At 37.2% G+C, this 16,415-nt stretch overlaps 1 protein-coding gene across 2 annotated transcripts in view; it reads left to right on the forward strand.

The window, feature by feature from the left end:
* WDR17 (WD repeat domain 17) overlaps positions 1-16,415 on the forward strand; it is a 343,395-nt gene that overhangs the window by 213,085 nt on the left and 113,895 nt on the right. For both annotated transcript variants that reach the window (XM_053703848.1, XM_053703847.1), the window contains exons 14-15: positions 10,415-10,617; positions 15,011-15,160. In XM_053703848.1, the coding sequence (XP_053559823.1) occupies positions 10,415-10,617; positions 15,011-15,160 (353 nt within the window). The remainder of the gene's footprint in view (positions 1-10,414; positions 10,618-15,010; positions 15,161-16,415) is intronic.

Below are 16,415 nucleotides of genomic sequence, written 5' to 3' on the forward strand. Positions count from 1 at the left end.
GATCAATTTACCAAAAAGTTCTTTGATTCCTCAGACAAGTGTAACCTTTTTAGCTTTCCAGATAGATTCAGTGTCCATGACTTTGTCTCTAACAGACAAGAGACGTTTGAAATTGGTTGCAGCCTGTCGGACCCTTCAGTCTCAGTCATTCCCTTCAGTAGCTATGTGCATGGAAGTTTTAGGTCTCATGACTGCAGCATTGGACGCGATCCCCTTTGCTCGTTTTCATATGAGACCTCTCCAGCTTTGTATGCTGAACCAATAGTGCAGGGATTATACAAGGATATAACAATTAATATCCTTAAATCCCAATGTTCGACTTTCTCTAATTTGGTGGTTAGATCACCATCGTATATTTCTAGGGGCCCCTCTCATTTGTCCAACCAGGACTGTGATCACACCAGATGCAAGTCTTTCAGATTAGGGAGCTGTTTGGGGATCTTTGACAGCACAAGGAGTTTGGAAATCTCAAGAGGCGAGATTACCAATCAATATTTTGGAACTCCATGCGATTCTCAGGGCTCTTCAATTTTGGCCTCTGTTGAAGAGAGAACCGTTCATTTGTTTTCAGACAATGTCACAAATGTGGCATATGTCAATCATCAGGGTGGGACTCATAGTCCTCAAGCTATGAAAGAAGTATCTTGGATACTTGTTTGGGCGAAATCCAGCTCCTGTCTAATTTCTGAGGTTCATATCCCAGGTATAGACAATTGGGAAGCGGATTATCTCAGTCGTCAGACTTTACATCTGGGAGAATGGTATCTCCACCCAGATGTGTTTTCTCAAATTGTTCAGATGTGGGGGCTTCCAGAAATAGATCTGATGGCATCTCAACTAAACAAAAAACTTCCCAGGAACCTGTCCAGGTCCAGGGATCCTCAGGCGGATAATTCTGAATCATCCTCTCTCTTGTGAATCTCCTTTTCTGATTTTTCATCAGGATAAGGCGGTTTGGCAGACTTCATTTAAATTATTACCTAAGGTTGTGAATTATAACAACATTAATAGAGAAATTGTTGTTCCTTCCTTGTGTCCTAATCCCAAGAATTCTTTGGAGAGATCCTTACATTCTTTGCATGTGGTAAGAGCTTTGAAATATTATGTTGAAGCTACTAAATATTTCAGGAAGACTTCTAGTCTATTTGTTATATTTTCTGGTTCTAGAAAAGGTCAGAAGGCTTCTGCTGTTTCCTTGGCTTCATGGTTAAAGGTTTTGATTCATCAAGCTAATTTGGAGTCGGGTCAAGCCCTGCCTCAGAGAATTACAGCTCATTCTACTAGATCAGTCTCTACTTTGTGGGCTTTTAAGAATGAAGCTTCAGTTGATCAGATTTGCAAAGCAGCAACTTGGTCTTCTTTGCATACATTTACTAAATTCTACCGTTTTGATGTATTTGCTTCTTAGGAAGCAGTTTTTGGTAGAAAAGTTCTTCAGGCAGCTGTTTCAGTTTGATTCTTCTGCTTTTGATTTAAGTTTTTTCCTTTCATTTATGATATTAAATTTATATTTTGGGTTGTGGATTAATTTTTTCAGCGGAAAATGGTTGTTTTTTTATTTTTATCCCTCCCTCTCTAGTGACTCTTGCGTGGAGTTCCACATCTTGGGTATTGCTATCCCATACGTCACTAGCTCATGGACTCTTGCCAATTAAATGAAAGAAAACATAATTTATGTAAGAACTTACCTGATAAATTAATTTCTTTCATATTGGCAAGAGTCCATGAGGCCCACCCCTTTTTTATGGTGGTTATGATTTTTTTGTATAAAGCACATTTATTTCCAAATTCCTTTGTTGATGCTTTATTACTCCTTTCTTTATCACCCCACTTCTTGGCTATTCGTTAAACTGAATTTTGGGTTTGGTGAGGGGTGTATTTATAGGCATTTTGAGGTTTGGGAAACTTTGCCCCTCCTGGTAGGATTGTTTTTCCCATATGTCACTAGCTCATGGACTCTTGCCAATATGAAAGAAATGAATTTATCAGGTAAGTTCTTACATAAATTATGTTTTTTGTAACTTTAGTATTTTTTAGTTTAGGTAATGTGTGATAATTTAGGGGGTGTTAGGTTAGGGGGTGTTAGGTTAGGGGGCTTAATAATATAATTAGTTATTTGCACTGTGGATGTTGGTGGTTTAAGGGGTTAATAGGTTAATTAGGTTTATTGCGATGTGGGAGTTTTGCGGTTTAGGCGTTAATAGGATAAATAGGTTTATTGAGATGTGGGGGGTTTGCGGTTTAGGGGTTAATAGGTTAATTATGTTTATTGTGATGTGGGGATTTTGCGGCTTAGGGGCTAATAGGGTAATTTGGTTTATTGCGATGTGGGGGTTTTGCGGTTTAGGGGTTAATAGGATAAATAGGTTTATTGCGATGTAAGGGTTTTGCAGTTTAGGGGTTAATAGGTTAATTATGTTTATTGTGATGTGATGATTTTGCGGTTTAGTGGTTAATAGGGTAATTAGGTTAATTGCGATGTGGGGGTTTTATGGTTAAGGGGTTAATAGGGTAATTAGGTTTATTGCGATGTGGGAGGGTGATTGATGGTTAAGGAATTAAGGGGTTAATTACTTTACTATTACGCGATGTGTGGGTTTGCAGTGTATGTGTTAATACTTCGTGTGGGAGGTTAGTTTTTTTTGTTATACTTCGTGCGGACAGTGTTTTTTTTTTTATGCTCCGTTTGCCTTCGCTGCATCCCAGTGGATTCCGAAAATGGCAGGGTGGCATCACCCTGCCATTTTTGGAATCCACCGGGATGCAGCTTATGCTTCACTGCATCCAGGTGAATTCTTTTGGCTGCGCACACAGCCAACATTCTGTTGGCTACCTCACGCTGCCAACATTCCATTGTGGATGTGTGCACAACTGCCGACGGCGATGGACATTACAAACGCATTTATAGTATAGATATATACTATATATACATATACATATATATATATATATATATATATATATATATAATAAAGAAAAAAGGAGAAGATAGAAAACAATAAGGAAACAGTATTCCCTATGCCAGCAGTATCTATAAAAGTACCTAAGGGTGAATAAAGCAATTAACGCTGGGTGTAGGTGTCCCCGATTTGATAGAAACAAGTCCTTCTCCCATAAACGTACAGATGGTTCTTGGTCAAGATATAAATATATTAGATATTTATTAAATAATTCATATGTGTAATTAGTGAAATAAGGAATAAAGTGCATATGCTAAAAAACAATAATTATTATATATAGTACCTTCCAGGAATTTAAGCAGTGCTCAGGTTAAAGCATACTGTCCAGAACTTATGAGCACTTCTTAAATTGCCAGAAGGGAGAACTACTCAGAAGGAAAGTTACGCCATGAAGAAGCCGCATAGAGTCTTCCCAGCGGCGAAACACGTTTAGCGTTTGTTTTCAAGTCCCCGGCTAGTATACAAAAAGGATAAGAGTGGGCGCTATTGCTTCCCTGGAGCCTAGTACAGGAGGGTCCCCCAAACAAAGAACCTCAAGAAGATGGTATAGCAGAAAGAAGGGTGAAGTACTGGCACTATAAAGCTAGGGAAAAGGTGAATGGATATAGGACAAATGTACCCAAAAATAAGGAGGGACAGAATACTAAAAATTGTAAATAATAAAATCATCCACTTCCAAGTATGTGATATTAACAAGTGATCTACTTGAAAAATAAGTAATAAACTGGTCTATTATAGATGATAAAAGTGTAAACACTAGAGATGAGCACGAAAAAAGCAGATTACAATAGTGAGAATGCAGGGACAATAGACTTAAGAATACACTTATATAGTAATACAATAGAATAAAAAACATATATTTATTGAACAGATAAAAATGTATATAAAAAACGTGTTATAAAAACATACTCTGGACGTCCAAGAGTTAAACCTCAAAACCACAATGGCTAGTGGGCTTATACGTAATATGAGGCAAATGCCTAATAGTGTTATAATAGTACCTTTAACCACTCTCTCTACGTCTAGAGAGAGGGGTTGTGTGGAAAGAAAATGTTCACTCTTGAACATGAATGGATCCAATCATCTAGAGAAAGCACATGAGATAGGCATTCTTAATGCTAAAGAATTTGATTTCCTTACTTCAAAATTTCCTAGAATTCCCATATTCTATTTTCTCCCCAAAATACGCAAAGACTTAAATAACCACCCAGGCCGACCTATTATATCGGTAATCAACTCTGTAACATCCAAATGATCACAATACATAGATAAATATCTACAGAAATATGTGAAGAAACTTCCGGCATTTCTTAAAGATTCCACACAGGTCCTTCAGATTCTTAATAACATCAAAATAGAAGGTGACATTATCCTTGCTACCTGTGATGTAACCTCTTTATATACCAGCATTGAGCATTCCTTAGGAGATTAAGCAATTTCCAAAAAATTGAAACCAGACAAAGATATCAGTAAAGAACAAAAGGATTTTATTGAAGACAGCATCCAGTTCATTTTAGAAAATAACACCTTCTCATTTAATAGCAAGATATATGTTCAGGCCAAAGGGACTGCTATGGGCACCAGGTTTATACCAAGCTACACAAACCTATTTATGGGGAACTGGGAATCAGATTTCCTAGGTACGTGTAGTTTGGTGCAATTCCTGGTGACCTATAGAAGGTACATAGATGACATACTTATCATCTGCAAAGGCAGTGAAGAAAATCTGTTAGCTTTCTTTGGCGAAATGAACCAAAATAGCAAGGGATTAAAATTTACCTATGAAATTAGCAAAGAAAGAATATCATTTTTGGACCTAGATATAGAAATTGAGTTGAACAGTTTTAACACCAAAACTTTTTTTTTTTAAAAAAGTAGATTTGAACAATTTTATTCATGCGAGTAGTTGTCATATTGTGAAATGGAAGGAAAATATACCGAAAGCACAATTCCTTAGAGTGAGGAAAAACTGTTCAAAACTGATGAAGAACAAGGTAGAATTCTGAGTTTAATATTCTCGGATAGGGGTTATAATGAAGTGGCCATCTCCAGAGACATTGAACACATGAGACAAGTAGAGAGAGAAAGCCTACTGCAATATAAAAAAAAAACATCTAGAAATAACATATTAGATTCGGAAGATGGCAATCTCATAGTACAGTTCATCACAAATTACAATGGGGAATACAAGAAAATAGAGAAGATAATAAATAAGCATTGGCATCTTGTCAGAAAAGACCCCATTATAGGTGACAAATTATCTATGAGATCTAAGTTTATTTATAGGCGGTCCAGCAATTTGGAAACTATTTTAGCCCCTAGCGAGTTCAAAAGTAAAAATCGACACACTGTTCAAAAAGACCTATTAGGAAATTAAGTGAATGGCTTCTTCTCCTGCTATTGTGGCAGATCATATCACTATAGCTCTAAAATCAAAGAGTTTTTATCTAGTAATATTAATGAGAAATTTATAATTAGGGATACTATTAGATGTACTGACAAGGGGGTCATCTACCTTATTCAGTGCAGCTGTAAAAAACAGTATCTGGGAGAAATGAAAAGGACCCTTAGAGAAAGAATAAGAGAGCACCTATGGCTCATAGAAAAAGGTAATAAAGATACCCACCTATATCGGCACTTCAAAAGATGTGCATAACAACAGACTAAAAGATCTAACTTTCTGGGGAGTGGTCAAAGTTAAACCACACTGGAGGGGGGTCAATTTTGAGAACAAATTACTTAAGAAAGAGGCGTAACTAATATACAGAATGAAAACCCTCCATCCGTTACATCTGAACTCAGAATTAGACGTTACCCCCTTCATGTATGACTAAGTTTTTTCCCCCTCTGCTTTGTAATCACACACTATACTCCATTCTCTAAGATGTCCATTTTATGTATGTACCCTGTAGCTATTATACTCTAAGGAAACTACCACATAGCGAAGATTAAGATATCTGTGTCTTATGGCTGGACTCATATTCTTACTTAGTATGCCTTTGTTATTATATGCATTAAAATACTCTTTTCATGATTTTCACCATGCATGGAAACTATTGCAGTCTATACATATTTTGTAACACTGTATCGATACATCGTCTTGATACATTAAAAAATGACACTTTGAAGTATCCATATAGATGTACGGGATAACGTATACTGGCATGTTCCCAGATACAAATAAATGTACTTTTATCATGTCTAATTTGGAGATATTAGGCTGTTTTGCACTTTTTATACTTTATTTCATACTATAAGCATCAGATCTGTCCCGAGCCCTACTTGATTTTATATGTTATATATATTTATATATTGTATATCACACGCATAATGGAGTCACATCCACAAGTTAACAAAAGAATGTGGATTACTCCAATTTTATTTTACCATTTAACAGGCACTAGTGAATATGGTATGCACCACCTTAAGAGAGCAAATACATTGTAATTGATAAGTATCACGCCCATTGTCAAATCAACCAATAAGATTCTAGACACTGCCCTTAAATAATTAAGATTTGATTGTAACTCATTTTTAAAAAAGCCCCGGGTGTGGGTTGAAACGCGTTGAACTGAGTTACTACTAAACTACTCATCAGTGTGGTGCATATTGAACTGTGTAACCACCATCTACTATTGACTATGGCATTATCTGAAGCTACCATTCTGCCATTAACAACGAACTGAGCCACTGTTGAACTACTCATCAGTGTGGAGCATATTGTACTGAGTAACCACCAGCCACTATTACTGAGGTATTATCTGAAGCTACCATTCTGCCATCTTCAAACGAGTACACAAGTGTACTAAAGAAGAAGATCTAAAGTGCACCTTAGCTGACACCAGGAGATCACCTTTACCTTCAACTAAATACACATAGTGTATCAAAACGGACATCAGCTATCTGTCAGCGGAGTTAGCCCATACACGTGACGTCAGAGTCATACACAACAACCTGAAGTGCATTGGTGCATCGACCACACTGATTACCCCCTAGCACGGAGGAACAACAGACCCCTACACTGTGAGACGGAATTTCAGCTAGGAACCACCAGCACGGCAGACAAGATTATACGACTCCACAAGAACCGCAGGAGCGGATGAAGCGCCAGCCATCAGGGCTTAATTCTTGCCTATATATATGAGAGCGAATCCATTTGTGTTCAAGCGTTAACATTTTCTTTCCACACAACCTTTCTCTCTAGACGTAGAGAGAGCGGTTAAAGGTACTGTGTATAATACTATTAGGCAATTGCCTCATATTATGTATAAGCCCACTAGCCATTGTGGTTTTGTGGTTTAACTCTTGGACGTCCAGAGTATGTTTTTATAACACATGTTTTTTATATAAATATCTTATCTGTTCAATAAATATGTTTTTTATTTTATTGTATACTATATAAGTTTATTCTTGAGTCTATTGTCCCTGCATTCTCACTATTGTAATCTGCTTATTTCGAGCTCATCTCTAGTGTTTACGCTTTTATCATCTTTAATAGACCAGTACATTACTTATTTTTCAAGTAAATCACTTGTTAATATCACATACTTTATTATTTACAATATTTTGTATTCTGTCCCTCCTTGGGACATTGGTGGATAGGTACTATATATAATAATTGTTGTTTTTTTAGCATATGAACTTTATTCCTTATTGCACTAATTACACATATGAATTATTTAATAAATATCTAATATATTTATATCTTGACCTAGAAGCATCTGTACGTTTGTGGGAGAGGAACTTGTTTCCATCAAACTGGGGACACCTACAATAAGTGTTGATTGCTTTATTCACCCATAGATACTTTTATAGATAGTGCTGGCATAGGGCATACTGTTTCCTCATTGTTTTCTATCTTCTCCTTTTTCCTTTATTATATATATATATATATATATATATATATATATATATGGGAGAGGGAGTGGCTTGTATGGGATAGACCCTACAAAAACCTAGTTAGCGCTGATAATGAAATCAGTTACAGGGTAGGTAGGGGATTCTGTGGTGGCTGCTAAAAATCTCAGAGAAAGGGAGGATATCCTATCCAAATGAAGGGTAGGGTTATCCCTCCAGTGAGAAAGTGATATGGATTGGAGTTTGAGAAAAGCGCCTCCACAGAGATCTAATCCCACATTCCCTGTATATGTTAGTATACAAAAAAGTGTGTCAAAAAATGATGATAGTAAATGTGATTGTTTGTTGAAGATCACATAAAAGAAAAAATATATACATATATTCAACTAATATTTGTAAATGAACTGTAATCCAAAAAATTGTTATTAATTGTGAGTATGTATATATACACTCAGTTATATGTAATTACATATGTTCCATACATAAATAAAAATGCAGATATATAAGAAAAAAGTTATAGTAGTAAAGGCAGTCCAACCACAGGTTATGTGGATGTAAAAGTACTAAAAGTGAGAAAACGCTTATCACACTTTATATCCAGTAGGTATTGCACTTACTAGAACAAACCTCAATCATATGAGGTAAGTTGCCGCCTCTTGTAATTGAGAAACTTCCGGAACTCAGTAGTGTTGATAAATGCCTGGCCCTCTGTGTCTTGCCTTCTCGTCTCAGAGTATGGATTCAGTGTTCTGATGTGTGCTGATGATAGATATTCTCCAAGATCCCCGCAGAGTTATGCAGAATGAGAGGCAGAAGAGAAATACATAGCGTAAAATCGTTTTATTAAGGTAAAAAATATAATAAAAATAGACAAATGGCCACTTACATAATGAATCCTCAAACATATGAGGTATGTAAAAAACACTCAATATTAGCCTGTAGTTCTCAACTTCGTGGATATGAACTGCAAACGCTGTTTTCTTAAATCTCAACAGAGAAATTTCTTTCATGCACAGTTCCAATAGTGTCCGTTTTAAACACAGGCCAAAAGAATGATCGTAAAACCAGTATATAAAGTGCATATAGCACCAGAGTAATCAAACAAACTCTTACAAATGGAGTATTAAAGTTCCCTTACGCGTTTCAAAGCTTCATGTATTGCTTCTTCCTCAGAAGGTGACCCTCTGAGGAAGAAGCAATACATGAAGCTTTGAAACGCGTGTGTGTGTGTGTGTGTGTGTGTAAAATTGATAGAATGTCACAGAACAAAGTTAAACATAGGTCTGTGGCAAGCAGCATTATGGGAAAAAAGACATAAGAAAAGACAGAATCCCTAGAGCAGCTACCACAAAAACATAAAGGTGTAAGGAGACAGTCCCTTATATTAACTTCTAAGGAATCTAAACAACAAATGGGTATAGTAGCGCTAAAGAGACTAAAGTGTATACATTAAATTACTAATTACAGATGATTCATATAGTCAAAATACAGAAATCAATGTAAATAATCTCTATCAGAGAATTCCAGTAGGTGTTCCACTTATTAGAAAGAACCCCAATTTAATGAGTTAAGTTGCAGCATCTGTTAGGGAGAGACCTCTGGTGAGACGATTTCAAATGGTGATGTGGATGATCTTATACTTTCTTGGAGTATGATACTTTCAATCTGTAGTATCACTCTGGTAGGTTTCTTTGTTGATCCTCTCATTAAATAAAGATATATATATATATATCTAATAATGTTAATGTAAAATATTTACCCATAGGAATAGATGTATAGTTATAGGTGTATATATATATAGAAATATGTATTTATAATATAAAAGTGCTAAATAGCGCGCCACTTGCAATCTAGCACTCAGGGTTTTGTGCTTCTTACTTTTGCTGAAATCAGAATAAAAATATGTGCTGCAAGTACTTTATAGCCTGTTTCACCTAGATGTTAGCAATTGTCTACTAGTTTATGCTTCAGTAATGTTTCAGGGCCATCACAATCCTTTAGAAGAGTTTATCTAATTATTTTCTACAGAAAATCACCATTAAAGTCTATGTGGATTTTGGTAGATAAATTATTTGATACATTTTTCTAAAGGATTGTGATTGACACCCTCACCGAGTATAACATGTTGTTGATACACATCTGCGCTATTCGACATGAACATTGTAGCGCACACAATACTGCTGCTCACATGATAAATATTAAACAACTAGTAATAACAGAACAAAATAATATGAGAATGAAGCAAGTTTGATAATAGAAGAAAAGTAGAAATGTGTTTGAAATACTTATCAACAAGAGGTCCTATGGAATTCATTTATTTTTGTAGGATTGCAGGATTGGAGTATTGATTTGAAAAATAACAGCATGTTTGCCACATAGATAAAATAAATAATGGAAGGAAGATTAGAATATAGAAAATTTTAAAACAGAAACTTGTTCCATACTGAAATTGAATTAAAAACAATGCATTAGTTCCGTTACTTGTGGCTGCTCACTGTTGATAGAAATATAACATTTCATAGCCGATAACTATCATTTTTCCCATCTGTCCTGTGCATTATTAAAAAGATGTCATCCTTTATGTATCTTGTTTTTAGCACTGTAAGAATCTGGGATTATACACAGGACGCTTGTATAAATGTTCTCAGTGGCCATAGTGCTCCAGTTCGGGGACTAATGTGGAATACTGAAATACCCTACCTATTAATATCAGGCAGCTGGGATTACACAATACGAGTCTGGGACACAAGGGACGGCACATGTTTGGATACGGTTTATGATCATGGAGCAGATGTATATGGTATGTCCACGTTAAATCATCCATTTTCTCCATATTTCATTTTCTGCATCATACATCATTAATCTTTTGATGACTTTCTTTGTGTGACATCTCATTAGCCCTCAAGAGTTTTTATTAGTTTATTTTCTCAGTTTAAGTTTTATACATGTAACCCATATTACTTTAATTATGCAGACAGTCTGATATTCTACATTAAGGGTGGTTTTTGAGGTTGTGTTTTCAAATTGGGTGAATTTTTATTTTATTTTATTTTTTATTTAATTGAACTTTAAAGAAACATTGTCTAACTTTTAAGATATATTATCAATTAAAGCTTAAAGGGATATGAAACTCAACCATTTTCTTTTGTGATTCAGACAGAACAGTTAAAAAGAGTTTTCAATTTACTTCTATGATTAGATTTGCTTCGTTCCCATGATATTCAGTGTTGAAGAAATACTTAGGTATGCATCTGGAGAACTACATGGCAGGGAATAGTGCTGCTATCTAGTGCTCTTGCAAAACTGCTGTCATGTAGAGCTCTAGAAATTGGCCGACTCCTAAACATACATCCCTGGGGTTTAACAAAAGATACAAAAAGAACAAAAACAATGATAATAGAAGTAAATTAGAGAGTAGTTTCTCAGGAGGTGCATTGGTTTGTGCAGCCAGGATCTCCTCCCCCAAGGGAGAAGTCAAATTAGTACGTATGGTAGCCAAAATATGGTCAGGAGGTATAACTGGAGTAGGTACAGACTCCTCCTTGGACAGAGGCGAAAATTGTCGAGAGAGGGTATCAGCCCTAACATTCTTACTACCAGGCAGGTAGGAGACCACATAATTAAACTGAGACAAAAATAGCGCCCATCTGGCCTGTCGGCGTGAGAAACATTTTGCTTCAGATAGATAAGTTAAATTCTTGTGGTCAGTAAGAATGAGCACTGGCACCCTAGTACCCTCGAGTTGATGCCTCCATTCCTTGAGTGCCAAAATTATGGCCAGTAATTCTCTTTCGACAATTTCATAATTGCACTCTGCTGGAGAAAATTTCTTAGAGAAGAAACCACACAGATGCAAGGACGTAGGACGTTGAGACAGGAGGGCAACTACTTCAGTCTCAGATGCATCGATCTCAAGAACGAAAGGCAGGACAGGGTTAGGATGAGCCAGAACTCGAGCGGCAGCAAAGGCAGTCTTAAGACTATCAAAGGCCTTAATGGCAGTAGGTGACCAATGGAGTGGATCATTCTCTTTAAGGGTCATGTCTTTGATAGGTTTGACCAAGGAAGAAAAGTTTTTAATAAACTTTCTATAGTAATTGGCAAACCCCAAAAAACGTTGAATAGACCGAAGACCAACTGGGTGAGGCCACTGCAGAACTGCAGATAACTTGTCAGGATCCATGGAGAACCCTGCAATGAAGATAACCTAGGAAGGTTACTTGAGTCTGATGGAACTCACATGTCTCGAGTTTACAAAACAGGCCATTCTCACGTAGTCTCTGAAGAACCCATGTAACATCAGAACGATGAGCCTCAAGTGTGGGTGAGTGTATGAGGAGGTTGTTTAAGTACACCACAACACACTGTTGCAACATATCTCGTAGGACATCATTAATAAATTCCTGGAAAACAGCAGGAGCATTACATAGGCCAAAGGGCATTAAAAGATACTCATAATGCCTGCTCCTGGTGTTAAATGCTGTTTTCCATTTGTGGCCCTCCTTGATCCTAACAAGATTGTATGCTCCTCTCAAATCAAGTTTAGTAAAGACCGTAGCTCCCTTGAGGCGGTCAAAAGGTTCTGTAATGAGCGGAATAGGGTAAGCATTCTTAATGGTAAGACGATTAAGACCCCTATAATCGATGCATGGTCTTAACTAACCACCCTTTTTCTTCACAAAGAAGAAGCCAGCCCCTGCAGGAGAGCAGGATTTGCTGATGATCCCCGTGACAGAGCATCTGCAACATACTCCTCCATAGCACAATTCTCCGCAAAATACAGAGGGTAAACCCGGCCCCGAGGAGGAATGACTCCGGGTTGCAGGTCTATGGCACAATCATAAGACCGGTGAGGAGGCAACGTACCGGCACGCACCTTGTCAAAAACGTCTAGGAACTCTCGGTACTCCTCTGGCAATTGAGATACCGAAGAAGTGCACAAGACTTTAACTGGTTTCCAAAGACAAGTGGAAATACATTGCAGAGACCACAACAAAATTTTGGAACCTGCGCCAGTCGAGACTGGGATTGTGCTTTTGGAACCAGTGATAACCCAGAACAACCGAAAAATGCAGAGAGTTTATCACCTGGAACTGGAGGTTTTCAAAATGGAGAGCCCCAACAGCCATGGATTACGGAGCAGTTTCGTGAGTAACGGGCTGAAGGGGCCTGCCATCAATGGCCTCAATAGCAAATGGAATGGACCAAGGCAAAACAGGAATGGAGTGCTTTGATACAAAAGCACTGTCAATGAAATAGCCCGCAGCACCGGAGTCAACAAGAGCTTAGGTGACTATGGAGGAGTCCTCCCAGGAAAAGACAACCGTGACCAAAGGTTTCTCCTTTAGCGGTTCCGGGGACGAGGATAAACCACCCAAGGTCTGCCCCCGACAGGACCTTAGGTGTGAGCGTTTCCCGGCCATGTAGGACAAGACTTCAAAAGGTGGCCCTGTAACCCACAATAGAGGCAGAGCCCCTCCCCCCTCCTAAAGGCCCTCTCTGCCGTGGAGAGACGCGTGAATCCCAACTGCATCGGCTCCGCAGTACCTGGTGACTCTGGACCAGGAGGCATGGGAGGAGAGGGAGGCATGGGTGGGAACAAACACGTAGGAGACAATGGAAAAGGAGGCTTCCGCAAGTGCTCCTTGAAAGAGCGCCTCTCTCTGAGTCTGATGTAAATTAGGATCAAAAAAGACACCAATGCCTCAAGATCCTCTGCTAAATCTCTGGCAGCAACTTCGTCTTTAATCACATCAGAGAGCTCATGAAAGAAGGCGGCAACAAGGACTTCATTGTTCCAACCTACCTCTGCGGTAAGCGTATGGAACTCAATGGCATACTGAGCAACAGATCTTGTACCTTGCTGAATGGACATGAGTAGTTTAGCAGCAGAGGAGGAGCGAGCTGGAACATCAAATTCCCTTCGAAAGGAGCCCACAAATTCAGGATAATTTGAAATCACAGGTTTATTAGTCTTCCACAAGGGATTAGCCCAGGCAAGAACTGTGTCAGAGAGTAACGAGATGAGAAATCCCACCTTAGCTCTGTCAGAGGGAAATGCCTGAGGTAACATCTCAAAGTAAATGCCCACCTGGTTCAAAAACCCTCTGCACTGATTAGGATCGCCTCCATATTGCTGAGGTAGAGGTGCAGAACCGGACATGCTTCATTTAATTGGTAGTTAGTTTAATTGTTAGTTTAAAATTAATTTATTTAATTTGACAGCTAATTTTTAATTTAATTTGAAATAGGGAAATTGTAATTTTAATACAAAGTTAGGGGGGAGTTAGGTTTAGGGGTTAATAGTTTATTTTAGTATATTTAATTGTGGGGGCTTTCGGTTTAGGGGTTAATAGTTTATTTAAGTATATTTTGTTGTTGGTTTAGGGGTTAATAGGTTTTTTATAGCGGCGGTGTGAGCGGACTGCAGATTAGGGGTTAATTATATTTAAATAGTGTTTGCGATGTGGGAGGGCAGTGGTTTAGGGGTTAATAGCTTTATTATAGTGGCGACAATGTCGGGGAGTGGCAGAATAGGGGTTAATACATTTTATTAGTGGTTGCGATGTCCGGAGCGGCAGATTAGGGGTCAATAACTTTATTATAGTGTTTGCAATACGGGAGGGCCTCGGTTTAGGGGTTAATAGGTAGTTTATGGGTGTTAGTGTACTTTTTAACACTTTAGTTATGAGTTTTATGGTACAGCTTTGTAACGTAAAACTCATAACTACTGACTTTAGATGGTGGTACGGATCTTGGGGTTATAGAGTATACCGCACACTTTTTGGCCTCCCAGGCAAACTCGTAATGCCGGTGCTATGGGAGTTCTATTGAAAAAGGACTTTTTTAAAAGTGCGGTACTGATGTTGTGTGACTGGCTAAAAGGTGTGCGGTACGCCTATACCGACAAGACTTGTAATAGCAGCGTTAGGGAAAATGAAGCCTTATGGGGCATAACAATGCTATTTGACTCATAATGCAAAACTCATAATCTAGCTGTTATATAGTGCTGAGCTATTTTTTATTATTTTAAATTGTATGTGCCATTTAGATCAAATTTACAAATTGAAATTTCTTGTTAAAATTCTTCAGTCTATCACTTGATACAACTTTATTTACCCTAATTTATCAATTGTAAATATTTAGTGACTATGAAGAGAAAGCAGTTAATTGGTGGGTTTTTTATGTTCTAGGCTTAACATGCCATCCAAATCGACCGTTTACAATGGCTTCCTGCTCACGTGATTCGACTGTGAGGCTTTGGTCATTAACACCATTAATTTCACCCCTTCAAATAAATATCCTAGCAGATCGTCCTTGGGAAGAAGTTATTGGCAATACGGGTATGTCCTAAGAAGTGCCTGCATTCTTAAATATTTTATTGATTTAATGTGATATAAGCATGATTAAATGGAACACATTTGTATAAGAACGTGTTAGCACAAATGGTCTTTTTCTGTGACACAAAATGGAAATCCAAAATCATAGCCAATACCATCATACTAGCTTTTACATTCTTTTAGAACACCCAACTTGCTAGATCAGAGAAGGAGCATTGTTTAGTGTTAGAATTAGGTCTACATCCCTGTTGGTGAAGCTGACTGATTTAGGTCAGAAAATAATGGATTTTTTTTAAAGTACATGTTTTGTTCCATTATTACATCTATTTTTTTTTCTCTTCAGCAGTTGAAGCATTTTTTCCTAGTTTTTTTAATTAATTTTATTATCTAGAAATAAAATGTCTCCATTGCTAGAGGAAATGCCAGGTGATATTAAACTGTTTACTAAGTTATAAGGTTAAATACAGGGTGGTAAAAGTCTCCGTAAGTTGAACATGAATTTAAATTGATCATGAATTGGTTCCATTTAGTACCTGCATTGCATATATCTATATTATTACTTCCTCTTTAACTACAGAAATTCTTCTACTGTGTCATATTTTTATCATACGTTTGCTCTTACTCTATTATCACTTTAGCCCTGCTCAAAACTTAAAGAAATAGTCATAACCCCTTTGCCAAAAACTAGAATACATTTCTTCTCAGTATCAGCCATTCTTTTAACATTCAAAACCAAACCAAAAAAAAGTTATTTCATCAAAACATACACATGACCATATAAATTACAGTGTGCAGAGTCCATCCAGCCTATTACTTGACTTTCCATATGATTTTCAAACTCAAAGCCATTCCAGTCTATTTAAAAACCCTGTGATAACACATTTATCAAAGGTTTACTGCATTTACTATATGTTACATCAGGGGAATTGTACTTTGTTATTTCAGTTAATCAGCAGTTTTGTGAAGGTTTTAGGTCTTGGCTTCTTTAAGAAATGTTGGACTTTTATGAATGTCGTATCATGACTGTTCACATTGTTTTTTCCTATTGCCAATATTTTTTGAATAATCAGTAAACATTTAAAACATGATATTTGTTTGGTTTAGAAAAACTCCTGTCATATCCTGTTATATTGTTTGCTAGTGGTAAGTCTTCTGAGGTAAAATGTAGAAAATAAAGCTTAAAACATACAATATATTTACACAGTAATTTTGATGGATTGGAATAGGGGCCAGGGTGGTTAAAATAACACATGTATAC

This window comes from Bombina bombina, chromosome 2, assembly GCF_027579735.1.
Source record: "Bombina bombina isolate aBomBom1 chromosome 2, aBomBom1.pri, whole genome shotgun sequence".
Taxonomy (NCBI): domain Eukaryota; kingdom Metazoa; phylum Chordata; class Amphibia; order Anura; family Bombinatoridae; genus Bombina; species Bombina bombina.